This window comes from Drosophila sulfurigaster, chromosome X (genome assembly GCF_023558435.1).
Source record: "Drosophila sulfurigaster albostrigata strain 15112-1811.04 chromosome X, ASM2355843v2, whole genome shotgun sequence".
In the NCBI taxonomy this organism is placed as follows: domain Eukaryota; kingdom Metazoa; phylum Arthropoda; class Insecta; order Diptera; family Drosophilidae; genus Drosophila; species Drosophila sulfurigaster.
Window position 1 is genome coordinate 2,334,358 of NC_084885.1, and position 22,490 is coordinate 2,356,847.

Consider the following 22,490-nt stretch of genomic DNA (forward strand, 5'->3'; position numbering starts at 1 on the left):
CTAGCCTAATATGATTCGATATTATAGTATTTCTGATTTCATATTTCGAATTATACTCGCTTTGCAGAGGTGACCATCATTCCCACATATGACACTGATGTGCTGGGCTATTGGGTCGCCGAGAACGAGGAGCTGCTAGCCAAGCATCGCATCGACTTGTCGCCATCCGCTTCGCGTTGCACAATTAATTTGCAGGATCATGAGACCTCGTGCTCCGCATATCGCTTAGAGTTCTAGGCCACGGGATTGTTTATTGCATTCGACGATGACACTTAAAAGCTAAACACGAAAACAAAGGAACCACAATAATACACACACACATACAGAATACAATGAAACACAACACGAAAAACACGAAAAACACATTGACAGTGATTTGAATGGGCCCTCGTAAACCTTATAGGGCTAATAACAGCAACCAACTGACAACAACAACAATGACGACTTCCAAGTTTTGAGCTTAATGATGACGACAACACAGCATGAAATGAAAAAATGAAAACAAAGCAACGAAAACAACAACAACAACACACATACAAATGCTTGACAAACAAAATGCAATATGCAAAATGCCGTGCGCCACCAATCGATTAAAAAACAATCTCGGAAATAAAGAACCAAAACAGCGAAATATGGCGGAGTAACGGGTCATAGGGATGACGCCATTTTGTTAAGCCAATGCCGTCTATTTACGCTTTTTGCCCTTTTATTTCACAGCTAAATGAAAATGCAGTAAGCAAGGTAATTAATCGATATTTATTTGAGACTCATTAATTACTGAAAAATGCATAAATCGAATCGAAACAACAAGAATGAAAAGATAAAACAAAAAACAAGAATTATAAACTACCAAAGAAGCGCTACGTGCCACAAAAGATACCAAAAAAAACATAAGAAATTGCAAAGAAAAAAAAAAACTAAAACTGAATAAATAAAATATGTATTTCTATATGTACTGCTGTATAGTGCGTATATGTATCAGTTGCTTTCATTAAACGTCAAGCTACCTTGCATAGTAATCCAAAGATCAAAATTGTTTTCAAAACCGCATAGCAAAAATATACAAAAAATAAGAAAACGATACGAAAAAATAAAAACAAAATATAAGTATAACAAATAAAACATTAAGAAAATATTTATGTGGAAAACCAAAAGCGAAATGCGAATTGGAAGTGCGATGAAGTATATTACAAATATATTATTCATGTTTATTGTATTAGTAAAACTTTTATGACAAAACTATTGAAGAATCTCAAACAAAATATAATATATTTGAATTTTAAATAAAATATATACACGCAAAAGTAAATAACTAAATATGAATGTATTTATGTATGTCAGAGCCGATTGCAGGCTAAATCATATAGTACTTACTACTTACTAGTCTTTATTTAGCTATAAATTAAACACAAACACACACTTATACACAGATACACACGCCTAATCATAACATGACACGTGAAATGTGAAATGTTTCTTTGTTTGTTACTCATTTAATACGTTTTTTTGTTTGCGTTCTGTTTACAAATAATAATGCAATTAAACTTGATAAAATAAAATGCACAGCAATTGTTAAAGCATTGATAAACTATTTAAATACTACAGCTAAAATGAATGAATTTAATCATATGAAATGTACTTTAATCAAAAAAAGTCTAAAGCAATTCTAATGAACCAACCAAGTAAATAATAATGCAACCTTAAATAAATGTGCCTCCCCAAAATGCAAACAAGTGAACAATACGAAAAGTCTTAAATATCACAAATATAAATAACACAAATCTAAATAAATATTAAATAAATATTGACAAACGAAAGTTAAGTTTACATATGTTATGGGTTTATAAGTTCAACTTCAGTTCCACATACATAATATCTGTTATTAAAGCTGGCAGCAGAGATACTATACATGTACTCACAAAATAATAATAATACAATAATTGATAAAATTCCAAAATTAAACTACTCTCTATCTCGTATAGCTCATACACGCAAATTGACATACACAAATATATAGAGAACACTTACCATATATAGAACAAAGAAAACAATACCTAAGTCTGGCGGATTTCGAATGAATAGGAAGCGTCATTGAGCTAGAGCTGGACAGATCTTTAGAGACCTGTACTCTCTTTAATGGTTGCTGGAAGTTATGAGCAGAAAGAAGGTTGGTGGATATGTATGTAAGTCAGGTGAGGATAGCTCTGATGATGATTGCTGTTGTTGGTGATAATGTTGATAATGAAGCGACGATGTTAATGCTGATATTACTATATAAGGTTTACGAGGGTCTGATTGGGTTAGCATGGGATTGGGGTAGGGTGTCATTGAACCAGATATTGTGAAACAAAAACTAAATAAAGAACACAAAGTGAATGAAGGTTATTTTTCTATATTTTTTTTACTTTTTCATAGTCATAGAATAACAAATTTTCAAAACCAAAAAAAAAAAAAAAAAAAAAAAAAAAACAAAAAGAAACCAAACTATAAAATAAAAGAGAAAATTTAAATGACAACACAACACAAATAATAAAGGAACAGGCACACGCAATTATTGAAAAAAAAAATAAGAAAAACAAAAACAATAATTATTCATAAAAATATACTCAGCAGAAGAAAATTTATGCCACAGCGAATACAGTCCAAGAAGAAGAAGAAGAAATATCAATAATTATATTGAGAAACTGGAAATTTTAAAAATATTTAAATAACAATTTTTGATTGAATTACAAATTGATATTTGACATACAGACTTTTTAGGATATACATACATATATAAAGCCGATTTTTATAGAGCGCAAGTATGAGATATTAACAAATTCAATAAATATTATTCTTTGCATTTTAAACAAACAATACATACATATAAACAAATAAAATATATTTTTCTGTTGCTTTTTATACAACAAGAAGAACAACCAGGCGCAACAGTCGACAAACAACTGGCTACCGTCCAGTCTACAAAACGTTTGATAAGCAACAAGCAAAAAGCAAATAATTAAGATGAAAATTTAAAAAACGAAAAACCAAAAATATATACAAACCATTTAAGCAAATTATGAATAATGGGCAAATACTTTTCAAAGAATTCAAGCGCGTATGTGATAGTTTTTTTTGTGGATAAATTTATTTCTTTTAAAATACTATTCTTTGTGTTTAGTAAGCTTTGAGTTGTGCTTGAAAAATTAAGGGAATATGATTTAAGCTGCTGCAAAATAAATACTCTACATATTTATGTATGTATGTATATGATATAAAGTGATAAACAAAATTATTTGATGACTACTAGCAAACAGCTTTAGACAGGGATTTACAAATTATAAACAAAATTTTAAATATGAACCATAAAATTGCATTCAAGAAAAGTTATAAACAAAGTCAAAATGGTATCAATACCATTTAAAACCTTTTTTATAAATTATTCAATTAACTTTGAAACAAATATTTTTTGTTAAAATCAAAATAATTGCTTAAACAAATCTATTGAATTCAACCATTTTATGAACTAACGTTAAGAGGAATAATGTACCTAAACGTTTCTCATTTAATTAAAATCTCTTAAAGTAAAAGCAAATCAAGAGATTGGATTAATCGTATTATTTTCAAAAACGAAACTCAAATCGTAAAGTGATTTCTCAAAATATGTGAAATCAATCAGAAATCACTTGTGGAGAAATCTAAAACTTATTGCAGAAATTAACAAAATAAACGAGCAAAACTTAAGTATTAATTTTCAAAAACTTTTGCGCTAAAATAAAGGAAAAAATAAGAACGAAATAAAGAAACTTTAAATACAGATTATACACACAAAAATATTAAAAAGCATATAACAACCTATATACACTATATACTTGAATGTATGAATGTTTGCTTATAAGCTCTAAGTAAATGAATTACATATATATATACATATATATATTTCAAAACCAAATCAATTAAGTTGAACACAAACTAAATGAATGTGAAGAAGAGCGTTGAGTTTCTTATGTTTATTTGTCAGCTTAGAAATCCAATATATATTATGTATCCATTGCCTTATCCAAAAGTACTTATATACTTATTACCTACATAATACCTATATATGTACTTATAAGTGAGAATGTATCCAGAAAATCCAAACAAAAAATGAAAAACGATGACAATGACAAAGTCGCAAGAAGATGAAAATGATAATATTGAAAAACGTGAAAGAAAAATTTGTTTGTTGAATTTGCTATATGAATTTGCTTTTACCTATTAGCAGCTTCGATTTAAATCAAATATACTTAATTATATATGCATACACAAACATATATATGACTACTATATAATCATTAGTAAAAGCAACAAGCATGCAAAACAAACAAAAAATTGTTAAAAAAAAAAAATACAAAAAAGAAATACAAAAAATCAAATTTAAACACAAACATTTACACACACACACTGATACACACAAATACAAACTAAAAGAGCTAAAGCAATGGGGTATATTCAGTATAAATATATATGTATGAGTAGATGAAATCATTTTGCAAGATAAAAGATATAAAAGCAAGCACAAAGCTACAAAGAAAGTGCTGCAAAATACTTGCAAGTGAAAAGCAGGCACAAACCGAATGGAAAAGCGAATGACAAAAACACATATACACACACATACTCACACAAGCATCCGAATGAATGCAAAATTTAATAAATATTAAAAAAAAAGTAAAGAAAAACTAAAAAAAAAACAACAAAAATACATATGTGTATTACATTTTATGAACAAGTCAAATCAAGCTTATCTCAAGAACTATTTCCAAAGAAAAATAAAAGTCTATGAATTATAATAAAGGTATTTATGTGAAAAAGTCGCCTCTTGTTTTATTTCAATGAGTATATCCCTTGACGTCATATCTTCGTTCAGGGCTCGAGGTTTAATTTTGGAGCGTTTCACAAGTGAGAAAGCTGCAGTCGAGTGTGCTCGAAATACCCGCTACCTATTTTTAATAAAAGCAAATCAGTGCGGTATTATTCTGAAAATATACCATGATAATATACCGAAAGAATCCAAATGTATGTTATCTCCAAAACAAAACACCTAAAACAAAATTATAACTCTATCTCTTATAGACTCTGAGATATGGAGGAAAAGTGTTGATACGGACAATCGGGAACAGACAGACAGAATATATATTTTATGGTGTCCGTGATGACTTCTTTTGTCTGTAAGATTTATTTCTTATAGTTCCTGAAGTTATAATAACCCTCTACCCAACGGATACCGGCTATAAAAACGCGAACCTCTCTTTCTATTTCATTTTTTTTGTCCATCTCTCTCTTTACCAGTGTATCTGTTATGAGTTTTGTTCCCTCTAGTCGAAGCAAGTCATGCGAATCCAGCAATAATTAAGCATATGGATAAATGAATAAACAGGTGCTAAATATATTCAATACTGATGAGGATCTCCAGTCGATTATATTATAATTAATATAGCTGTAGGCACCTTGCTTCGTCTATTTCACTTTGCACACACTGCAAGGTATAGAAAGTAAGAAAACTACAGTCGAGTGTGCTCAATTGTGAGATACCCCGTAATCACTTTTCATAAAGGAAAAGCAATGCGGTATTAATTTCTAAATATACCAAACGAATATACCACAAAAATACTAAAAAAATACCAAAAGCTATGTTTGGTATATTGGTGTAGTACTAAATGCAAAATAGTGAGTATACAAATAGTCTCCTTACCCGCTTGCACCTGGTGCCCCTTCAAAACAATGTCGTATGGCGCGCCTTTTTATCCGCCAAATGTCCATTAAACGTTTGATTTATGCGTAGTCAGCATTTTAGCGTGTTGACATTAAAATGGATTAATTCATCAACATACTCGTATGGTGTTGATAATGATTGATGAAATGTGTCTGCTCTGCAAGGTGCCACCAGTGAACGGTAAACAGTTGACAGGAATACATGTCTCTGGCCAGAGTTGGCTACGCAGGTCAAGTTCGCAATTAGACCTTGGCATATTCAGGTCACTATCAAACGCTGCTTACTGAATACTACTACTAGTTGAACAACTTTGTATTGCAGTATCTAAATTGGCCCAATCGATGAACATTTAATTGTAATTAGCTGATTAGATTAACGCATTATCTACACACCATAAATATAAAACAATACGCGTTGCATCATTTGCACGCAGTGGCCATGGATATTTTGGATGCGGTGGCGCCGCTGTTGCGTGTCTCGCAGCTGTGCAACCTGTGGCAGTGGCGCGTAGACCCGTCTGCTCGTCTGCTGCAACGTTTCCGTTGGCTCGAGCTCTACAGTCTGGTAATTCTCTTCGCCTCCAGTGGCTACCTTTTGTACGGCCTGTTCGATGAGAGTCGCGATGAGAGTGACGAGGGCGGCAATGAGACGAGCAACATTGGCCACACCGTCGACTACATACAGCTGGTGGGGATACGTGTGGCACACATCACATCACTACTCGAGGCGCTGTGGCAGCGTCAGACGCAGCAACGTTTCTTTGCCCAGCTGCGGGAAATTGATCGTGATTTTGCCAGCATGCTGCACATCGATGTGGACAACGCCAAGTTGCGACAGCAAATGACACGTCGTGGCCTTTGGATGCTCGCCGGTTATATTATCAGTCAGAGCTTTATCATTGTAACGAAAATGTTTTCACCCGATCACAAGTTTCCCATCTACTGGATCTGCTATCTGCTGCCCTTGCTTGTGTGCGGGCTGCGTTATTTTCAGATCTATACGGCCGTACTAATTGTCCACCAGCGTCTGGAGTTGCTGCACAAGCTGTTGGAGTCGCTGCAACTGAATGAGGCGGATCCACAGAAACCATATGCCTGCATGTGCATCAAGGAGGCGCTACAAATGCAGGTGGCAGCCGCAGCATGCATGCAACGTCTGATCACCGCAAGAATTCTGTATCAACGCCTTTGGCTATTGGTGGGACTCTTGAATCGCTGCTATGGCCTCTCGATGCTGTTCAATCTGGGCAATGATTTTCTGGCCATCACCTCGAATTGTTATTGGATTTTCTTGAATTTTCGCCAATTCGCTGCATCACCATATGATTTCATGCAGATTCTGGGCAGCACTCTTTGGACAACTCCGCATCTGGGCAATGTGCTGGCCTTGGCCCTAATGTGTGAACGTGCCGCGTACTTTGTGAGTAACAAACGTAGCAAATTGTGATTGCTTAATAGACAATTTTGTAATTTGCAGACCACTCGTTTGGCCTTGAGTCTGCATCACATTCGTGTCGATCTGCAAAACGACAGCCACAATGCACTTGTAAGCTTCAACTTCTATTGTCGTTTAACCTATCTTCTGTCTTTTTATAGCCACAGCTCATAGGGTAGAAATTTATTAGAATGAAATGAAAGAAATTAATTTAACAGGCAGAAAGATTCATCTTCGACCCCATAAAGTGCATATATTCTTGATAAGTGTCAACAGTCGAGACGGTATAGATATGTCTGTCTGTCTGTCTGTCCGATTAACAAGCGTCATTTCTAAGCGATTTGAACGATTTTGGTACATGCAATCTGATGCCTAGTAGTTGACAATTTGGTATATATATATACCAAATACCAAATAGAGTCTCACATATATCTCTACCCTATGGGTATTATAACTTTGAGCAGGCAGGAAATGTATGTAACAGGTAGAAGGAGGCATCTCCGACCATATAAAGTATATATATTCTTGATCAGCGTTAACAGCCGAGATGATCTAGCCATGTCCGCCTGTCCGTCTGTCCGTACGAACACCTAGATCTCAGAGACTATAAGAGATAGAGCTATAATTTTTGTTCGATAGTATTTGTTATGTTTGCACGCAGATCAAATTTTTGCCACGCCCACTCCCGCTTCTGAAAATCAATAATAACAAGAGTTATATTAAAGCTAGACGTGCGAATTTTGGTATATACAATAATAATAATGGTATTCGCTATTCGAATCCGCTCGGGTACAAACTTTTTTTTTTTTAACAACCCGGTGGTGCTCGAGTTCAAATCCCGATCGAGATGCATATTTATTTTTAATATTTTGAGATTATTACCGTAATATTTTGCTTTTATTCAAAATGGGTAGCGGGTAGCTCACAGTCGAGCACACTCGACTGTAGCTTTCTTACTTGTTTGGTATATTAATTTGGTATGTTATTGTAGTTATTCAAAATTTGTATCGGGTATCTCGCAGTCAAGCCTTTTCACTTGTTCGTGCATGTAATAACAACTATAGTCTCCATGGATATACAATCTGATGTTGTGTAGTTGGCTGTTTGGTATATTTTGTACTCTATGGTATATCGCTATACCAAATACAGTCACAAGAAGATTTTATGTATTTTTTTCGATATATTATTTTGGTATATTTTGAGAATAATACTGCACTACTTTGCATTTATTCAAAATGCGTAGGGGATATCACAGTCGATCACACTCGAGTGTAGCTTTCTTACTTGTTCGTAATAAGCTCCTTTTACAGATCACACAGTTTTCGCTGCAACTGCTGCATCAACGTCTCTGCTTCAGCGCCGCCGGATTCTTCAATGTGGACTGCACGCTGCTCTATACGGTAAGTGGGCGTGGTCGCTTAAGTATTCTGAATTTATGGAAAACTGCTTACAGATCGTAGGAGCTACCACAACGTATCTCATCATTCTAATACAGTTTCATATGAGCGAGATTAGCTTCAGCAATGCATCAGATGGCGCATAAATTGGACAGTAAGAATAAAGCGAGCGAGATAAAAACAAATTTAAAATATTTCTAATTTATGTATTGTATTAACTTAGTAGTCATTGTGCTCATGTGTAGTAAATATCTAAAGAACTTAGTCTCCCAAATACGAATTCATTTCGAAACAAGTAAGTTACTATTAGTAATAGGTTTTCCACATTGGACATCTCCCGCATAATTCATTAACTTGAAGCTCTCGGAATAACAATATGGAGTGTGGCAACAAGGATCCCGGAAAAGAACCTACCACAGACGACGAAAAGACGCTCGTTCATACACCCAAACCAGCAGTACCGATGCCATCTATCGATGAGCTAAGCAGCGATGAAGATCTATTTGAATTTCTACGAGAAATTCCCAACGTCAATCGAAACGAGCCATTAGGAAGTCCAAGTAATCAGAGGATTAGCATTTGCATACGGGACATCGAGATGCCGATATCTAGCTCCTCGTTCACCATTTCATCGTCGGCTGCTAGCAGCGAGTTCGCCAAGCTGCTGATGCGACTGGGAGGTGAAGAAGGCGACGGCGATGCCAACCAAATAGTCATAGAGCTTCTGAACTCAAAGAAGCAAGCTGAGCGGGCCACCTCGGTAACAGAGCGAGTCTCCGAAAACCTGCTCCTCGTGCTGCGCAGCCAGACTCTCGCCGAGGCTGGCATCATTACTGGCAACGAGCGCTATCGCTCCTTCAAGTGTGTCCTGCAGAACTATGCAAAGCTGTATGCGGCAAAGAGGTTCATTGAGAAGCTTCCCATGCTGGGACTATCCCCTCAATCACAATCACAGTCGCAGTTGCAGTCGTCAGTTCAGTCTCAGTTCCTGTTTCCATTACAGCCACAGGCACACGAGATAAAAAACAATGATGATCAGAACAAACAGACGCAGGCATTGACTCGTATGGTCGCCGATGAGGTGCTGCAGATTCCAGAACTACTGCGCCAACTCTGGGACTCGCTAGAGAAAATGGAGTTCTTCAACGAGGACACTGCCTACAAAGTCTACTTGGAGGCGCGCCGTCATCCACAAGCCAAGATCCTACGCGAACTGATGCTCACTCGCATATCGCGTGTCTACCTCTGCATTGTCAGCTCCGCTTCCTTTCTGGATTTCAGCGAGCACGAACTAATCCACATGCTCAACAACTGCTACCTCAGTGTCAATTCCGAAATAGAGGTATTGGTAGTTGATCCCTCAATATCCCTTTCCCATTGCCAACTTTCTCTTCGCTTGCAGATATTCCTCTCTGTTATCCTTTGGCTGGAACATAATTGGTACGAGCGCAAAAACTGTGCAGAACGTGTCCTGGGTGGAGTTCGCTTCGGCCTGATGCCCACCTGGTATCTCCACACTCTTGACAGAACCAATCGCTGTAGTCACTTCGCCAGGGTTATCGCTTGTGCTGGCGTCAAAGCGGTGTTGGAAAAGGGACTTGAGTAAGCTAATAATAGTTCCCATCGGCATTCGGCTCATCTGGCGTCTATTCACAGCGATGCCTTAGCTCTGCGCTCCAAGCATTTACGCAATTCTAACTTGTCCGATCCGGAGAGTCCTTTGCCACGTGACTGGGTTGCTGATCCCGAGTGTGGTCATCATCATAAGTGCCATTGCGAGCGTTTCGTTTATCCCACATACGACGTATTCAAGGATTATTTGGCTAGGATCATCAGCTGTGCCCCCAACTACTGGCGCACTCTTCGGCCTGCTCAAGAAGTCTATCGCAAGGAACTCAAGTGCTGTGTGTCCCCCTACCAATCTTCCCGACGGAATTAAGGATACCCAGGTCTTACCGATTACAATAGTGCTAAATTTTATGTTTCACTGTTTTGGCGTGCTTAAATGCAAATTATTTTAAAGTGTTTCATTAAAAGTTTGAAAACATAAATTATGTTCATTATATAAAGCTGTTCTCATGAGGGAGGAATGATATAATTAATTTGTAAATATTGGTTCCAAATACTTATGTTATTTATAATGCACATTTTTCGATAGCCATTTCGAAAATATATAATTTTAAACTAGCTTCACTCTTATCAATCAAAAGCACTCTCAAAATGAATTAAAAGAAACCCAACGAATGGCTTAGTGGCGCTATCTATGGTTTGTTATCGCAAGGACGATCTAAATTCATCGATACCCAACATATGCTTCTGCTATTGCTTTATGCGAATCCATTAATACCATTACTAACCACATTATATTATACATATGTCGATACTTCTCGTATTGAAGCTAATTAGGTTAATTTTCAGCAGCATTATTGGAACCACAGAAGATCCGAGCGCTTCGGTTGGAACTCCAGAGTTCCTGCTCATATCGAAGTTTAGTCGCAGGTTGCATGAACGATGAGCATGGATTTATTTCGTTGCGCTGCACTAGGGGGAATTTGCATAGTTTTTGTGGCATTAATTAATAACTCAGAAACAACTCAAGATTTTACCTAGGGTTATACCATATTTCCAAAGGTTAATATTTCATGAAAGTAAGCGTGGCCATGAATTTGATTTATTTTATTTATTTTTTTTTTTTCAAATAATATATTATATTGGCCTTTTATTTTTATAAAACTAAGCTCATAGCTCAGAGAAGGCATCCAAAATTTGAAATTGTTAAAAATTATATTTCCTTAGTTAGTATAAAAATGTTAGTGTCTGTAGTTTCTCTAATGTTGCGCATTGTCAGTTGGACTGTTTATTTCAATATTTTGGTTAACTCTGCGTTCAAATTCAGTCATCTACACAGAAGCCAAGGACGAGCATAACTTGCTTTGCGCTGTGTTAAATGATATAGTGTAAGAACTAGATGTAAGTGGTCAGAGGAGAGTTCGTAGAGCATTTTAATAGAACGATTTTCATGAGGGATTCCATTCATTAAATAGAGTAAAAGTCTAGTGGAGAGGATTAGATTGTGAGCTGTCTGAATACAAAGTTGTCTCCCAAGTAGCAAGAGCTTAATATGTTCCTCGTAGAGTGGCCTCATGTAGGATGCAACCTCAACTACAGGTCATTCGGTTTCTCATCAGGGGTGTTTGGCATTGATGTCACCACCTGCGAAAGAACTGCTACTCAATGTTTGGAGCATGAGATTGAAATCCGCCATTGACAACGACAAAACGAAGGAAGTAATCTGTGTGCGTTGTTCTTACATTAATACAGGCAGCTTGCACATTTTCTAATTATTGTGCACCATGTATTCAGAATATGTCCCAAAAATATACAACAATAATAAAAAAGTTAAATTTATTAATAATTATTTATTCTGTTATAAATATGTATCTATATGTAGTATTGTGCTAACTTCTTGAACAGAGATCCTTTGGTCACATAGTGAAAAGGGATTGACGTAAAACTCTTTTAGCCTCTGGGTAAAACTTTAAGCGCAAAAACGTTTTGAAAACGCCACGGTAGACGTAAAAATTTCTAAAAAAGAAATACTAAAAATATACCAAACGGTATATTTGTTATATCGATATAGTACCACATTCAAAATATATCATAGACGGCACAATGTACCAGATTGTCGGCCAAAGCAACTCAGACTTCTAGTACATAAGTAGGCGTTTTTGCCCATACAAAAGTATTTCTTTAATAACTTTCACAATTTTTATCTGATCGCAAATCATAAATATATATATATATAGTTGCTATTGTATACACCAAAATTCGCAGCTCTAGCTTTAAAATTACGCTTGTTATTCGATCTTTCTCTAAGACTATACAAATATTGTTTAGAAAACAATGGTTTCGCAATGCCGCTTGAAAAGCGAGGAATGCCGTCAATGCAGGGAGTTCGGGTGCGAGACTCCTACCACATGTTCACATTACGGTCATTTCGTCCGGGATGCGTGTGTTTTCTGATCGGCGTTCGAAGGCTGCCATCTTTTTGGACGACCCGGATGCCAACTGCATGCCTATTGAGTCGCTTAACACGGACTTTGGCTTATGCGTGAGTGTCACTGGAAGATTTGGCTTAATCTTCCCTACTTCCGTATATTTCCAATACAATACTAAGTTGGAGCCGTGCCTTGCGCACTTATTTTCCGTGCTACTACTTGCTGGTAGCAATCCGGTTATCTTTAGCTTGGATGCGAACGCAATGTCTCCCATGTAACATAGTTCAGTAAATCGCTCGAGCGTCCTCCGGCGACTTGAACCACCAACACGGTGAGCTGCTGACTGAGTGGACCCAAGGATCCCGAGCCGGTATGCTTTGTACACGTTCAATAATCACTGCGGATAGAGTAATATCGACGTCACCATTGCCAACGAAGCTGCGTCTATGTGGGCGACTTATGACCGGAGAATGGATGAGTGGGACCTCAGTGACCACAACATGATCTGTGTTGAGGTGACGCGAGGCTCCAGAGACACAGTCGAGAGCGATGCTCCTTTTCCGTCCTGAAACCTCTCCAATGTGCTTTGGCAGTCGTTCCGTGGTGAGCTGATATGCAAGTTTGAGGAATTTTCGCAGGACTACACGGATATGTCCATTGATGTCCAGGTGTCTGCAACGCCCTGGTACACAGTGTAGGCGACCATGTATGATATTTAAACGCACGCAGCCGAGAACCGTTCGGAAAGTGGAATGCCGTCCTTAGTTCGAAGCGTCGAGAGGTCAGTAGATTGAGGCGGCGGCTACAGAATGCTTGCCGTCATGGCAGCGACGATGCAGGGCGACTTGCTACTGACCTGCGGACCTTCTTGAAGATCACTCCAGTGATGCCGTCCATGCCAGGCGAGCGTCTGCTCCGTAGCCTGGCGGCAATTGCATCCGCCCATACTCGACGAGTACGAGGTCAGTACTAACAACAGTACTAACAGTAATAACATGCCAATTAATAATCGATTGTTTGTAATAACTTTAAAACTTGAAACCATTTGAGTTATTTTGAAAGTTTCTTCCATTGCAAAATGAACAGAAGAGGAAAATGTGGAAGCTCTTTATAGAGACTGCAAGTTTATGGAAGCTAAAATCTAGCCCTATTTTATTTAATTTTATTTTTTATTTTATTTTTTAAAGTTCTTTAAACAAATAAAGAACCTAGAAGTAGCTAACAATAAAAGCCTTTTCATCATCATACCATATTACAAACAGATCATTTTATTAAACAGACGTAAAGTGTGCAATAATAATGTTACCAATTTATTTCAAGTTATATTTATTAAACAAGCATTCTGTTGCCTTAAAAGCGATCTCTGTTGTTACATCAACTGTCAAAATAATAAAGGATATTCTGTGTGGCAGCAGAAGACAATAATAAAGCTTATGAAGCATTTATTTGCTTAAGACTAGTATTTATAGTAATTTGTGAATAAAGTAATGAATAAAAGGTATCATCTGGTTATTTACTTATAAACTGTTAGGTCAAATAATGTAACAAATCAACATTAAGTCAAGCTTATTATTTTTCGTTTATTCTACGCCACGAAACTTAAGTATTTGAGTTTCAGTTTGAGTGTGAACAACTGTACTTGGTTTTTTTTTTACCTATAATAAGACTTTTCAATGATTTGTTGATTCGTGCCAAAAACATATAAGACATTAAATTTAGTGAATCTATTGTGATTGTTGAACAAATTTTAGTCAACAGATACCAACGGTAGGCTTAGTTCCGTCGGGAAGAGTGGTAGGGGGGCACACAACACTTGAGTTCTTTGCGATAAACTTCTTGAGCAGGCCGAAGAGTGCGCCAGTAGTTGGGAGCACAGCTGATGATCCTAGCCAAATAATCCTTGAATACGTCGTATGTGGGATAAACGAAACGCTCGCAATGGCACTTATGATGATGACCACACTCGGGATCAGCAACCCAGTCACGTGGCAAAGGACTCTCCGGATCGGACAAGTTAGAATTGCGTAAATGCTTGGAGCGCAGAGCTAAGGCATCGCTGTGAATAGACGCCAGATGAGCCGAATGCCGATGGGAACTATTATTAGCTTACTCAAGTCCCTTTTCCAACACCGCTTTGACGCCAGCACAAGCGATAACCCTGGCGAAGTGACTACAGCGATTGGTTCTGTCAAGAGTGTGGAGATACCAGGTGGGCATCAGGCCGAAGCGAACTCCACCCAGGACACGTTCTGCACAGTTTTGCGCTCGTACCAATTATGTTCCAGCCAAAGGATAACAGAGAGGAATATCTGCAAGCGAAGAGAAAGTTGACAATGGGAAAGGGATATTGAGGGATCAACTACCAATACCTCTATTTCGGAATTGACACTGAGGTAGCAGTTGTTGAGCATGTGGATTAGTTCGTGCTCGCTGAAATCCAGAAAGGAAGCGGAGCTGACAATGCAAAGGTAGACACGCGATATGCGAGTGAGCATCAGTTCGCGTAGGATCTTGGCTTGTGGATGACGACGCGCCTCCAAGTAGACTTTGTAGGCAGTGTCCTCGTTGAAGAACTCCATTTTCTAGCGAGTCCCAGAGTTGGCGCAGTAGTTCTGGAATCTGCAGCACCTCATCGGCGACCATACGAGTCAATGCCTGCGTCTGTTTGTTCTGATCATCATTGTTTTTTATCTCGTGTGCCTGTGGCTGTAATGGAAACAGGAACTGAGACTGAACTGACGACTGCAACTGCGACTGTGATTGTGATTGAGGGGATAGTCCCAGCATGGGAAGCTTCTCAATGAACCTCTTTGCCGCATACAGCTTTGCATAGTTCTGCAGGACACACTTGAAGGAGCGATAACGCTCGTTGCCCATAATGATGCCAGCCTCGGCGAGAGTCTGGCTGCGCAGCACGAGGAGCAGGTTTTCGGAGACTCGCTCTGTTACCGAGGTGGCCCGCTCAGCTTGCTTCTTTGAGTTCAGAAGCTCTATGACTATTTGGTTGGCATCGCCGTCGCCCTCTTCGCCTCCCAGTCGCATCAGCAGCTTGGCTAATTCGTTGCGCTGGCTCACAGCTACCAAGCTGCAGGAACTTTCGTCGATGCTTGCAACCGACGATGAAATGCCGAACGAGGAGCTGGCCATTGCTTCCTCACTGTTTGTGGTTTGACCACATGACTCAATTTTGGTGTGGCTTATGAACTTTATGAGTTCAACAATTGAGGCAGAGGAGTCGAGGATTGAGTTCTTTTCATCTGGGTTTCGCTCCTTTGCAGAGTCGTTGTCCTGAACACCATCCATGTTGTGGGTGCTTGCAATGATCACTTGCACTGCAATTTAATATCTACGGCTTATTGCCCTAGATGTTTTCAAAATAAGCACGTTTTACTTAAATACCTAATTGTTAAGTATACAGTTTTACGTATTTTCAGTTTGAAGTGAACCCAACTCAAAAGTTCAGATGTCAAATTGGACCCGGCGACAATGCCTCGTCGATGTTTATTTTTTGTGCTTTTGGTAATACAACTACATACTGTCTATATGTCTACACTTTGGTGCAGTCGAAGCGATTGTTGATCTGTCCCAGCACACAGACACCATAGGTAGAGCGACTGTGACAGATGAGGCACCATTCAGACGAGTTTGACTCTAGATACTGCAGAGAGCCCATCACCTTGGATGCCTCATTGCGGATGCGATGGCCAATTAGCTTTGTGTGTCCGCGATAGTAGTGATCGGCTTTCTCCACCCATGCCTGCAACCTGCGTGCGTCCTGTGCCCGCAATCGAAAGTAGTTGGCTGGATAACCGTGTGCCCTGAACAATTCCTGCCACTTGTTGCACAGCGTCAAGTGCAGCAGAGAGCCAATTGAGTGCATTAAATTATAGAACATGCGCGGCTTAACGTCTTCGATGCGTAGCGTTGACAGTATCCCGATAAGTTCAGTCAACTGCGAGAAAGCGAGGAATAACTATTCGATTGGAGTGACAAACTTCTATTATAGAAACTTACATCGTGGAATTGATGTATCTCCACGTCGCTTCCGTTGCTGCGAAAAATAATGCTCCACATCAAACAAACGGCCACCGCGAGTCCTAAGGAAGTCTCGCGAGAGATGAAGGTGGCAATGTTCAACATGCATTCAGTGCTGTTACTTATCTGCTGGAAGAGATTCACTAGATTGTCGGTAAAGTAATGGATGAGCATCGGTTCGAGCGAAGAACTCGACTGGAAAGCTCTATACATCAGATTATTGCGTGATATGCGTATATCGGGGTCAATATCGGGCAACATATATACCATACAGGCCAAAGTTTGTAGTGTCGCCATTTCCTCGGCACTCAGATTCTTGCGGCTAGCATGGGCCAAAAAACAATAAACCTATGAATAAACAGTTTATTATTATTACAAATACCTATTCACACATGTAACTCATACCACATATGCTGGATATTTTTCAATATCAATGCGCACACGTTTTCTCAACGGAGAAAGGCTGAAAACGGTTTGAAAATTTTGCCAGCATAGATATGGTTTGATGCTCATGTCAAAGAGCTGAGCAATTGTCGTTTTTGGATACTTGTCTAATGCATTTTGCGACATTTTTATAATAATCCAACGCTTTTACATTTGGGTACTTATTGTGTTCTATTTTGCACGCTTGTTACGCAGAAAAGCTGCGGAAATTTGAAATATGGCACTTGATCAGTGTTGTAAAGCGTGTCCTAGTGTTAGATAGCGTCAATTTCATCGTTGCAGCTTATTCACTCGCAAAGAGATGTGGTAACACTGTTCGATGAAATTCACGTAGTTTCCTTTGATATTTCATTTAAATTGAACTAATTGCTGCTGTTGATTTATTACAATTTTCATCCAAACAATTTTTAAGAATAGTTTTCGCGAGTACTCGATTAGATAATTGACCGCCAGAAGACCTCGTGCTTATTTTTTTTTTCATTTTATTGATAATAATAATAAAATTTTACAATAATAACAATATATCATATCGTAAACAATTTTTGTAGGATTGGGGCCTGGCCCATAACTAGGTTCTTCTTCTATATACACGATATATTCATGTGTATTTATCTGTAATTGTTAATCCTAAGAGATAATTGATCTGCACTGCAGATTAAATTGTAAATATGTACATCAATGTATAATATAGGAATATATTTTCTTACATAAATTCTCACATAGAACTTCAGCCCTTGTAGTTCATCGATATCGATTAATTAGTTTTGCTAATTCAATACTAATTTTGTAAATAGTATTGCCAGATTATACTGATTATACTACCAATCAGGTAGTTTAGAAAATGGTTAAGAAATTCCCTTCTTCTCGGTTGAATAGTACTCAAATTTGATCGTACATATATAAAATCGGCAGACTTGAGGTTCACACACCTTCCTCAATCGATAGTATCGATATTTTTATACAGCTAAGCCTGAACAAACGAACTCGTGTTTAAAATATTTTCCAAGACAATTTAATTTTTATAAAGTTCACAAGAAATAATGTGATTTAGTTCATCGAAGAAAGACGATTTTTGTAACAAACGATAGTTTAAATATATTGACTAGATTTCTCAGCCTGTATTTTAGTTTTTACTTTGGTCACTCTTTCTTTCCGTTTTTCATATGTAGTTATAACTGGAAAACTTTTTTAATAGCCAAACACATTATCGATTGTAAACAATTGATTTATTTTTACTTACAATCACAGTCAAATCAAAGATTTTTCTTTGCGTTTTCTTTAATTTAATGAACGATCCCGTGTCGATCTAGATGGTTAATGTGCTGACGACTACATTAATTGTGACTCTGAAGCTCTGAATCGGGCTTCGCAATATCTGACGCATTTCCAGGACATGATGGCAGGTGTAGAATAATATCATTGCGCATATGAGGCAGATTCCGGAGATTATGGTTTGCTTGACCGCTGAAACCATGCGCCATAAAATGAGCATTTAGTGGCAGCATTTATTATTTGACAATTTCATTCGTTACATCGTAGAAGCTAGCAACAGCGGCTTAAGGAAATTGATGGAGAAGTTTGGCGCAGTCCTTGAAACCCGACATTGCTTGCTTGTGAGCGACCAAAATACCGATTGCCAATCTGATCGAGCAGTCGGAACATGATTATCTCTAGGTGCGGTCTGTGAAGGTCATGCTGCTGAATGAGGAGGCGCATCTGCTGTGTGAAATACCCAATTTGATCAACCAACTGGCTGTCAGCAATTATACAAATATGTATATATTTCACCGCTTAACATCTACATGTGTACATCGCAACTGCCTGCGTGTTTGCACCTTTGAGCAAATGTTGGATCATTCTGTGTCGCACGTTTTCGCTCATCAATAATCCAATGTTGCTGAAGAGAACTGCAACAGGAGGCCAGCGAGGCCAATTTGGGTCGGGTGCAGTATGTGCAACAGAATTCATTACTCAATGCCAAGGTGAAGGCTCTCCTCTATGCGGGCTGCTGCAAAGTACCGTTGCCCACAACAGACACCGCAGTGTTGCAGTCTTTTACTTTATGAAGATAGGCACGGTGTTTGCAGGTCCCGAAGTACCATCGAGTCAGCTGTCGGAGCGTGGACCTTTTGCTACAAAATACTCTCGTTTTTTTTACTACTTTTAGCACTATTACAGCTTCCTTAACCAACTTTGGCATTGTAACACTTGTTCCAAGTCTTATGGAAATCTTCTTCCAGGGCTGCCGTTATAGCGAAAATCCTCCCAAGTGCAACTCAACGGAGTCCGATCATAAAATTGAATATGACAACCTCTTTGCGATGCTTACCAAATACGCAAATTTGAACCATTTAACTCAATTCATAGACTTAGTTGAATTATCTATGGACGCTGGGCTGGATTCGTAGAAGTTGTGGATGGATTTGAAGGCACCTTTGTTCATCGTCCGGGCTTTTGTTCCTAATTTCTTTAGCCTCTACCCCGATAAAATTCGCCAAATCTCAAATTCGCCAACGCCCGATTATCTAAACATCGAGATTGAATATCCAGCTGTTATCATGCAGATTTTTTATTTGTGCGCCGAGTGCCACAAGTACGTCAATTATTTATTAAGCAATTGTTCGATTTCGGCTTGCGAATATTCTCGGATAAGATCAGAATGAAAGACAAGGATAAATAGGATATATTCGACGTGGTTATTCCTCAATAACTTTTATTGAAACGAAAAGGATGCAACGCAACTCCAAATTTAAAAGAATTTGACAGTACGCTGGTGAAGTCATATCAAGCGATCCATTTCTCTTCAATACTTCAAATGCATCGATCAACTTTCAATAAAATTTCCGTCATCAAAATTTCGATTCGTAGTCAATGGAATGTTCATGGATAAGAATTTTTTAATCATTACTCAGACTTCAGCTACAAATCCTACTTAAAAAATATAATTCGTATATATTTTGCATAATTTCTTAAAAGTTTATTTTTTATTTATTTTCAGTGATTGTGTGATGACAAAAAATATAAATTAACTATTAAAAATAAATTTAAATGAATTGGAAGCACTCAGTCTGGCTTTTCTTTATAGACAGTCGTCATTTTGAATGAAACGGACATTTTTTGGGGTTCAGCTTAGCCAGGACATTTTTGTTCGTTGAGTTTCTTCGTTCAGTTGCAAGGGTGGGTTCTTGACCAAGACACATATTCGAATATGTCAAGCAGTGCAAAAATTGAAAACCTTGCAAGCAGGGACTTGAACCCATGGCATTCAGCTGATTTCGAATTTCGAAGAAAAATCTCGAGAACTAAGATGGCGTCACAATTCAAAGTCACAGCTGTTTATGTCGATAGCTCTTATCGTATTTGCACTCATTTTTGTCAGCTGAGCATGACAATTTATCGCGTTAAGAAATGGCACATTTGAATTTATTAATATATTAAAAAGAAACATTTTGCGTCTGTGTTTGTAATACTTTTCCCATTAAATTTGTGAAAGTAGTAAATATAATAATTTCTGGTATTTCAAAATATTTATGCTTCGTGAGCTGACACATTTACAAGATGGTCGAATTAAAGTCTTCCCTAACTAGGCGCGAATTTCTTAAAAATATAAGATAACGTGCAAATTTTAAGTTGGAGACATCTCGTATGTATGTCTCTGCGGGGAATAATCAAGAAATTTATGAAAAAATAAAAGTTTTTGGAGTATTTCGAGTCAGTTTGGTTCATTTAATATTTTATGATAGCAAATATTTAAACAAATTATTCGAATGCTTAAATTTATGATACACGTAACCATAATATATGAGGGTATTATATTTTTGCGTCTCCATCAAATGCTTATAATAAACAGAAGGAGGCACTCCGACCCCACAATGCATACATATATAATATATACTTAATCAGTGCCAACGTCCGCAATGTCCGTCCGTTTGTTTGTCTGTCCGTCCGTCCGTATGAACAACTAGATCACAGTGACATAAGAGACTAATATATGAGCACTTGTTAGTTTTGTACGCAGATCAAGTATATTTCAGATTTTTGCTAGGCCCATTACCGGCTCTAAGCTATAGTCACGAATTTTTATATACAATAATAACTACATAATTTTGGTTACGATGTTATAGAATTTTATAAATTATTTAAGAGATAAATTCATATTGCAATCAGGTTTTAGTGGCTGTGGTTGAAAGATCAGGTATAATGGTATAAATTCAATGCAATAGTATATCGATATACCAAGGATAGCATTGGGTGTATACTCAAGAGATTACCTCACTTGCTTACGGTACTTAGGCTCAGAATTGTACAGATGTAATTGCTTAGCTCACGTGGCTTCCATTTTTTATAACCGATATGGGTAGAAGGTTAGTATATTATATAAGAGATATTATATAATATGTTTATTCTGATTTTTAAGGAAAAACTATTTGATAAAATAAAAATATTTTAAACTATTATTGATTTTTTGTTGTACAATTTTAAAACTATTTTGAGTCGAAAATTTTTCCTCAAATTTTATGTTTAAGTATTTGCTTTAACATTTTTGTAACTAGGTATTTTACTTAATTAAATATAAAGCTGGAGTTTTCAGTTGTGTTGTATTTGTATAGTTTACTACAAAACAAAAGAATATTCCTTTACAGTATATTTATTTCAAGCGTTGAGCCACTCTTTCTTAAATTTTGAGTCCGCTGAATTCTTTGCAGATTTACAATTTGTATTTGAACTAATTTTATGTGCCAGCTGCCTGAAATTGCAGTGGGTAAATGTGTGTGCATGTAATGCGTTGTAATTTCACATGAGTGTTTTTTGTATTGTGAATGGGTGGGTGGGTGGTTGGGTTGGTTGTTGGTCGTTGGTCGTTGGTCGTTTGTAGTGTGCGTATTACACTTACACGCATCACAGTGCTGGAATAAAACCTATTTAGATGACGAATCACAGAAATTTGGCCTCATCAATGTTTGTTCTCGAATCACAACTCAACTTTAGCCAGCTTTGGCACGGTGACAAATACTCACACACACGCACACACACTTCCCTACTCCTCCTCCCGCCTCGCTTTGCACAAGGGCCATTGCACGCACACGCATCAACGTTGTTGGCATCGACACGTTCGGAGTGAAAACCAACTCAGACTACGACTTTGACTATATTACATTACACGATTGCTGTTGTTGTTGTTGTACTATACTCAACGCACACACAGCGTGTGTGTCAAAAAATTTGCAATTTCTTGTTCTTTTCTCGTCATCGTCTCTCATTTTTTGCAATCACAGCCACAAAGCTGTCAGAACACATTGTCATCATCAGCAGTCACAGCAGCAGTCAGCGCAGCCAGAAGACCAGAGCGACAAATCCCCAACTCCAACCCTCAATCCCCCCACCATCGTACCACCCATTATTGCCCATCCACAGCCACCTGGTCATAGGCTTGTGTATTGCGTTTACATG

At 37.7% G+C, this 22,490-nt stretch overlaps 5 protein-coding genes across 10 annotated transcripts in view; 3 read left to right on the forward strand and 2 right to left on the reverse strand.

Moving 5' to 3' along the window:
• LOC133848657 (microtubule-associated protein futsch) overlaps positions 1 to 4,747 on the forward strand; it is a 72,954-nt gene extending 68,207 nt beyond the window's left edge. For all 6 annotated transcript variants that reach the window (XM_062284301.1, XM_062284305.1, XM_062284306.1 and 3 more), the window contains one exon: positions 68 to 4,747. In XM_062284301.1, coding sequence (XP_062140285.1) covers positions 68 to 237 — 170 coding nt within the window. In that variant the 3' untranslated portion in view covers positions 238 to 4,747. The remainder of the gene's footprint in view (positions 1 to 67) is intronic.
• A 336-nt stretch (positions 4,748 to 5,083) lies between these two features.
• Positions 5,084 to 8,724, forward strand: LOC133848455 (putative gustatory receptor 2a). Its single transcript, XM_062284019.1, has 4 exons — positions 5,084 to 7,150; positions 7,208 to 7,298; positions 8,441 to 8,565; positions 8,619 to 8,724. The coding sequence occupies exons 1-4, from the start codon at positions 6,170 to 6,172 to the stop codon at positions 8,706 to 8,708; spliced, it is 1,287 nt and encodes a 428-aa protein (XP_062140003.1). The 5' UTR covers positions 5,084 to 6,169; the 3' UTR covers positions 8,709 to 8,724.
• Positions 8,725 to 8,801: 77 nt separating this feature from the next.
• On the forward strand, positions 8,802 to 10,566 carry LOC133848454 (uncharacterized). The gene is made up of 3 exons (XM_062284018.1): positions 8,802 to 9,904; positions 9,965 to 10,164; positions 10,219 to 10,566. The coding sequence occupies exons 1-3, from the start codon at positions 8,939 to 8,941 to the stop codon at positions 10,499 to 10,501; spliced, it is 1,449 nt and encodes a 482-aa protein (XP_062140002.1). The 5' UTR covers positions 8,802 to 8,938; the 3' UTR covers positions 10,502 to 10,566.
• Positions 10,567 to 14,199: 3,633 nt separating this feature from the next.
• On the reverse strand, positions 14,200 to 16,019 carry LOC133848419 (uncharacterized). Its single transcript, XM_062283974.1, is given in 5 exon segments — positions 14,200 to 14,616; positions 14,671 to 14,821; positions 14,824 to 14,869; positions 14,930 to 15,143; positions 15,145 to 16,019. Coding segments are annotated over 5 exon segments (1,413 nt in total). The 5' UTR covers positions 15,864 to 16,019; the 3' UTR covers positions 14,200 to 14,333.
• Positions 16,020 to 16,095: 76 nt separating this feature from the next.
• LOC133848421 (uncharacterized) lies at positions 16,096 to 17,437 on the reverse strand. Its single transcript, XM_062283975.1, has 3 exons — positions 17,001 to 17,437; positions 16,575 to 16,943; positions 16,096 to 16,512 (listed from the first exon to the last, which is right to left on the reverse strand). Exons 1-3 carry the CDS (start codon positions 17,163 to 17,165, stop codon positions 16,108 to 16,110), a joined length of 939 nt encoding a protein of 312 aa, XP_062139959.1. The 5' UTR covers positions 17,166 to 17,437; the 3' UTR covers positions 16,096 to 16,107.
• Positions 17,438 to 22,490: the final 5,053 nt, after the last annotated feature.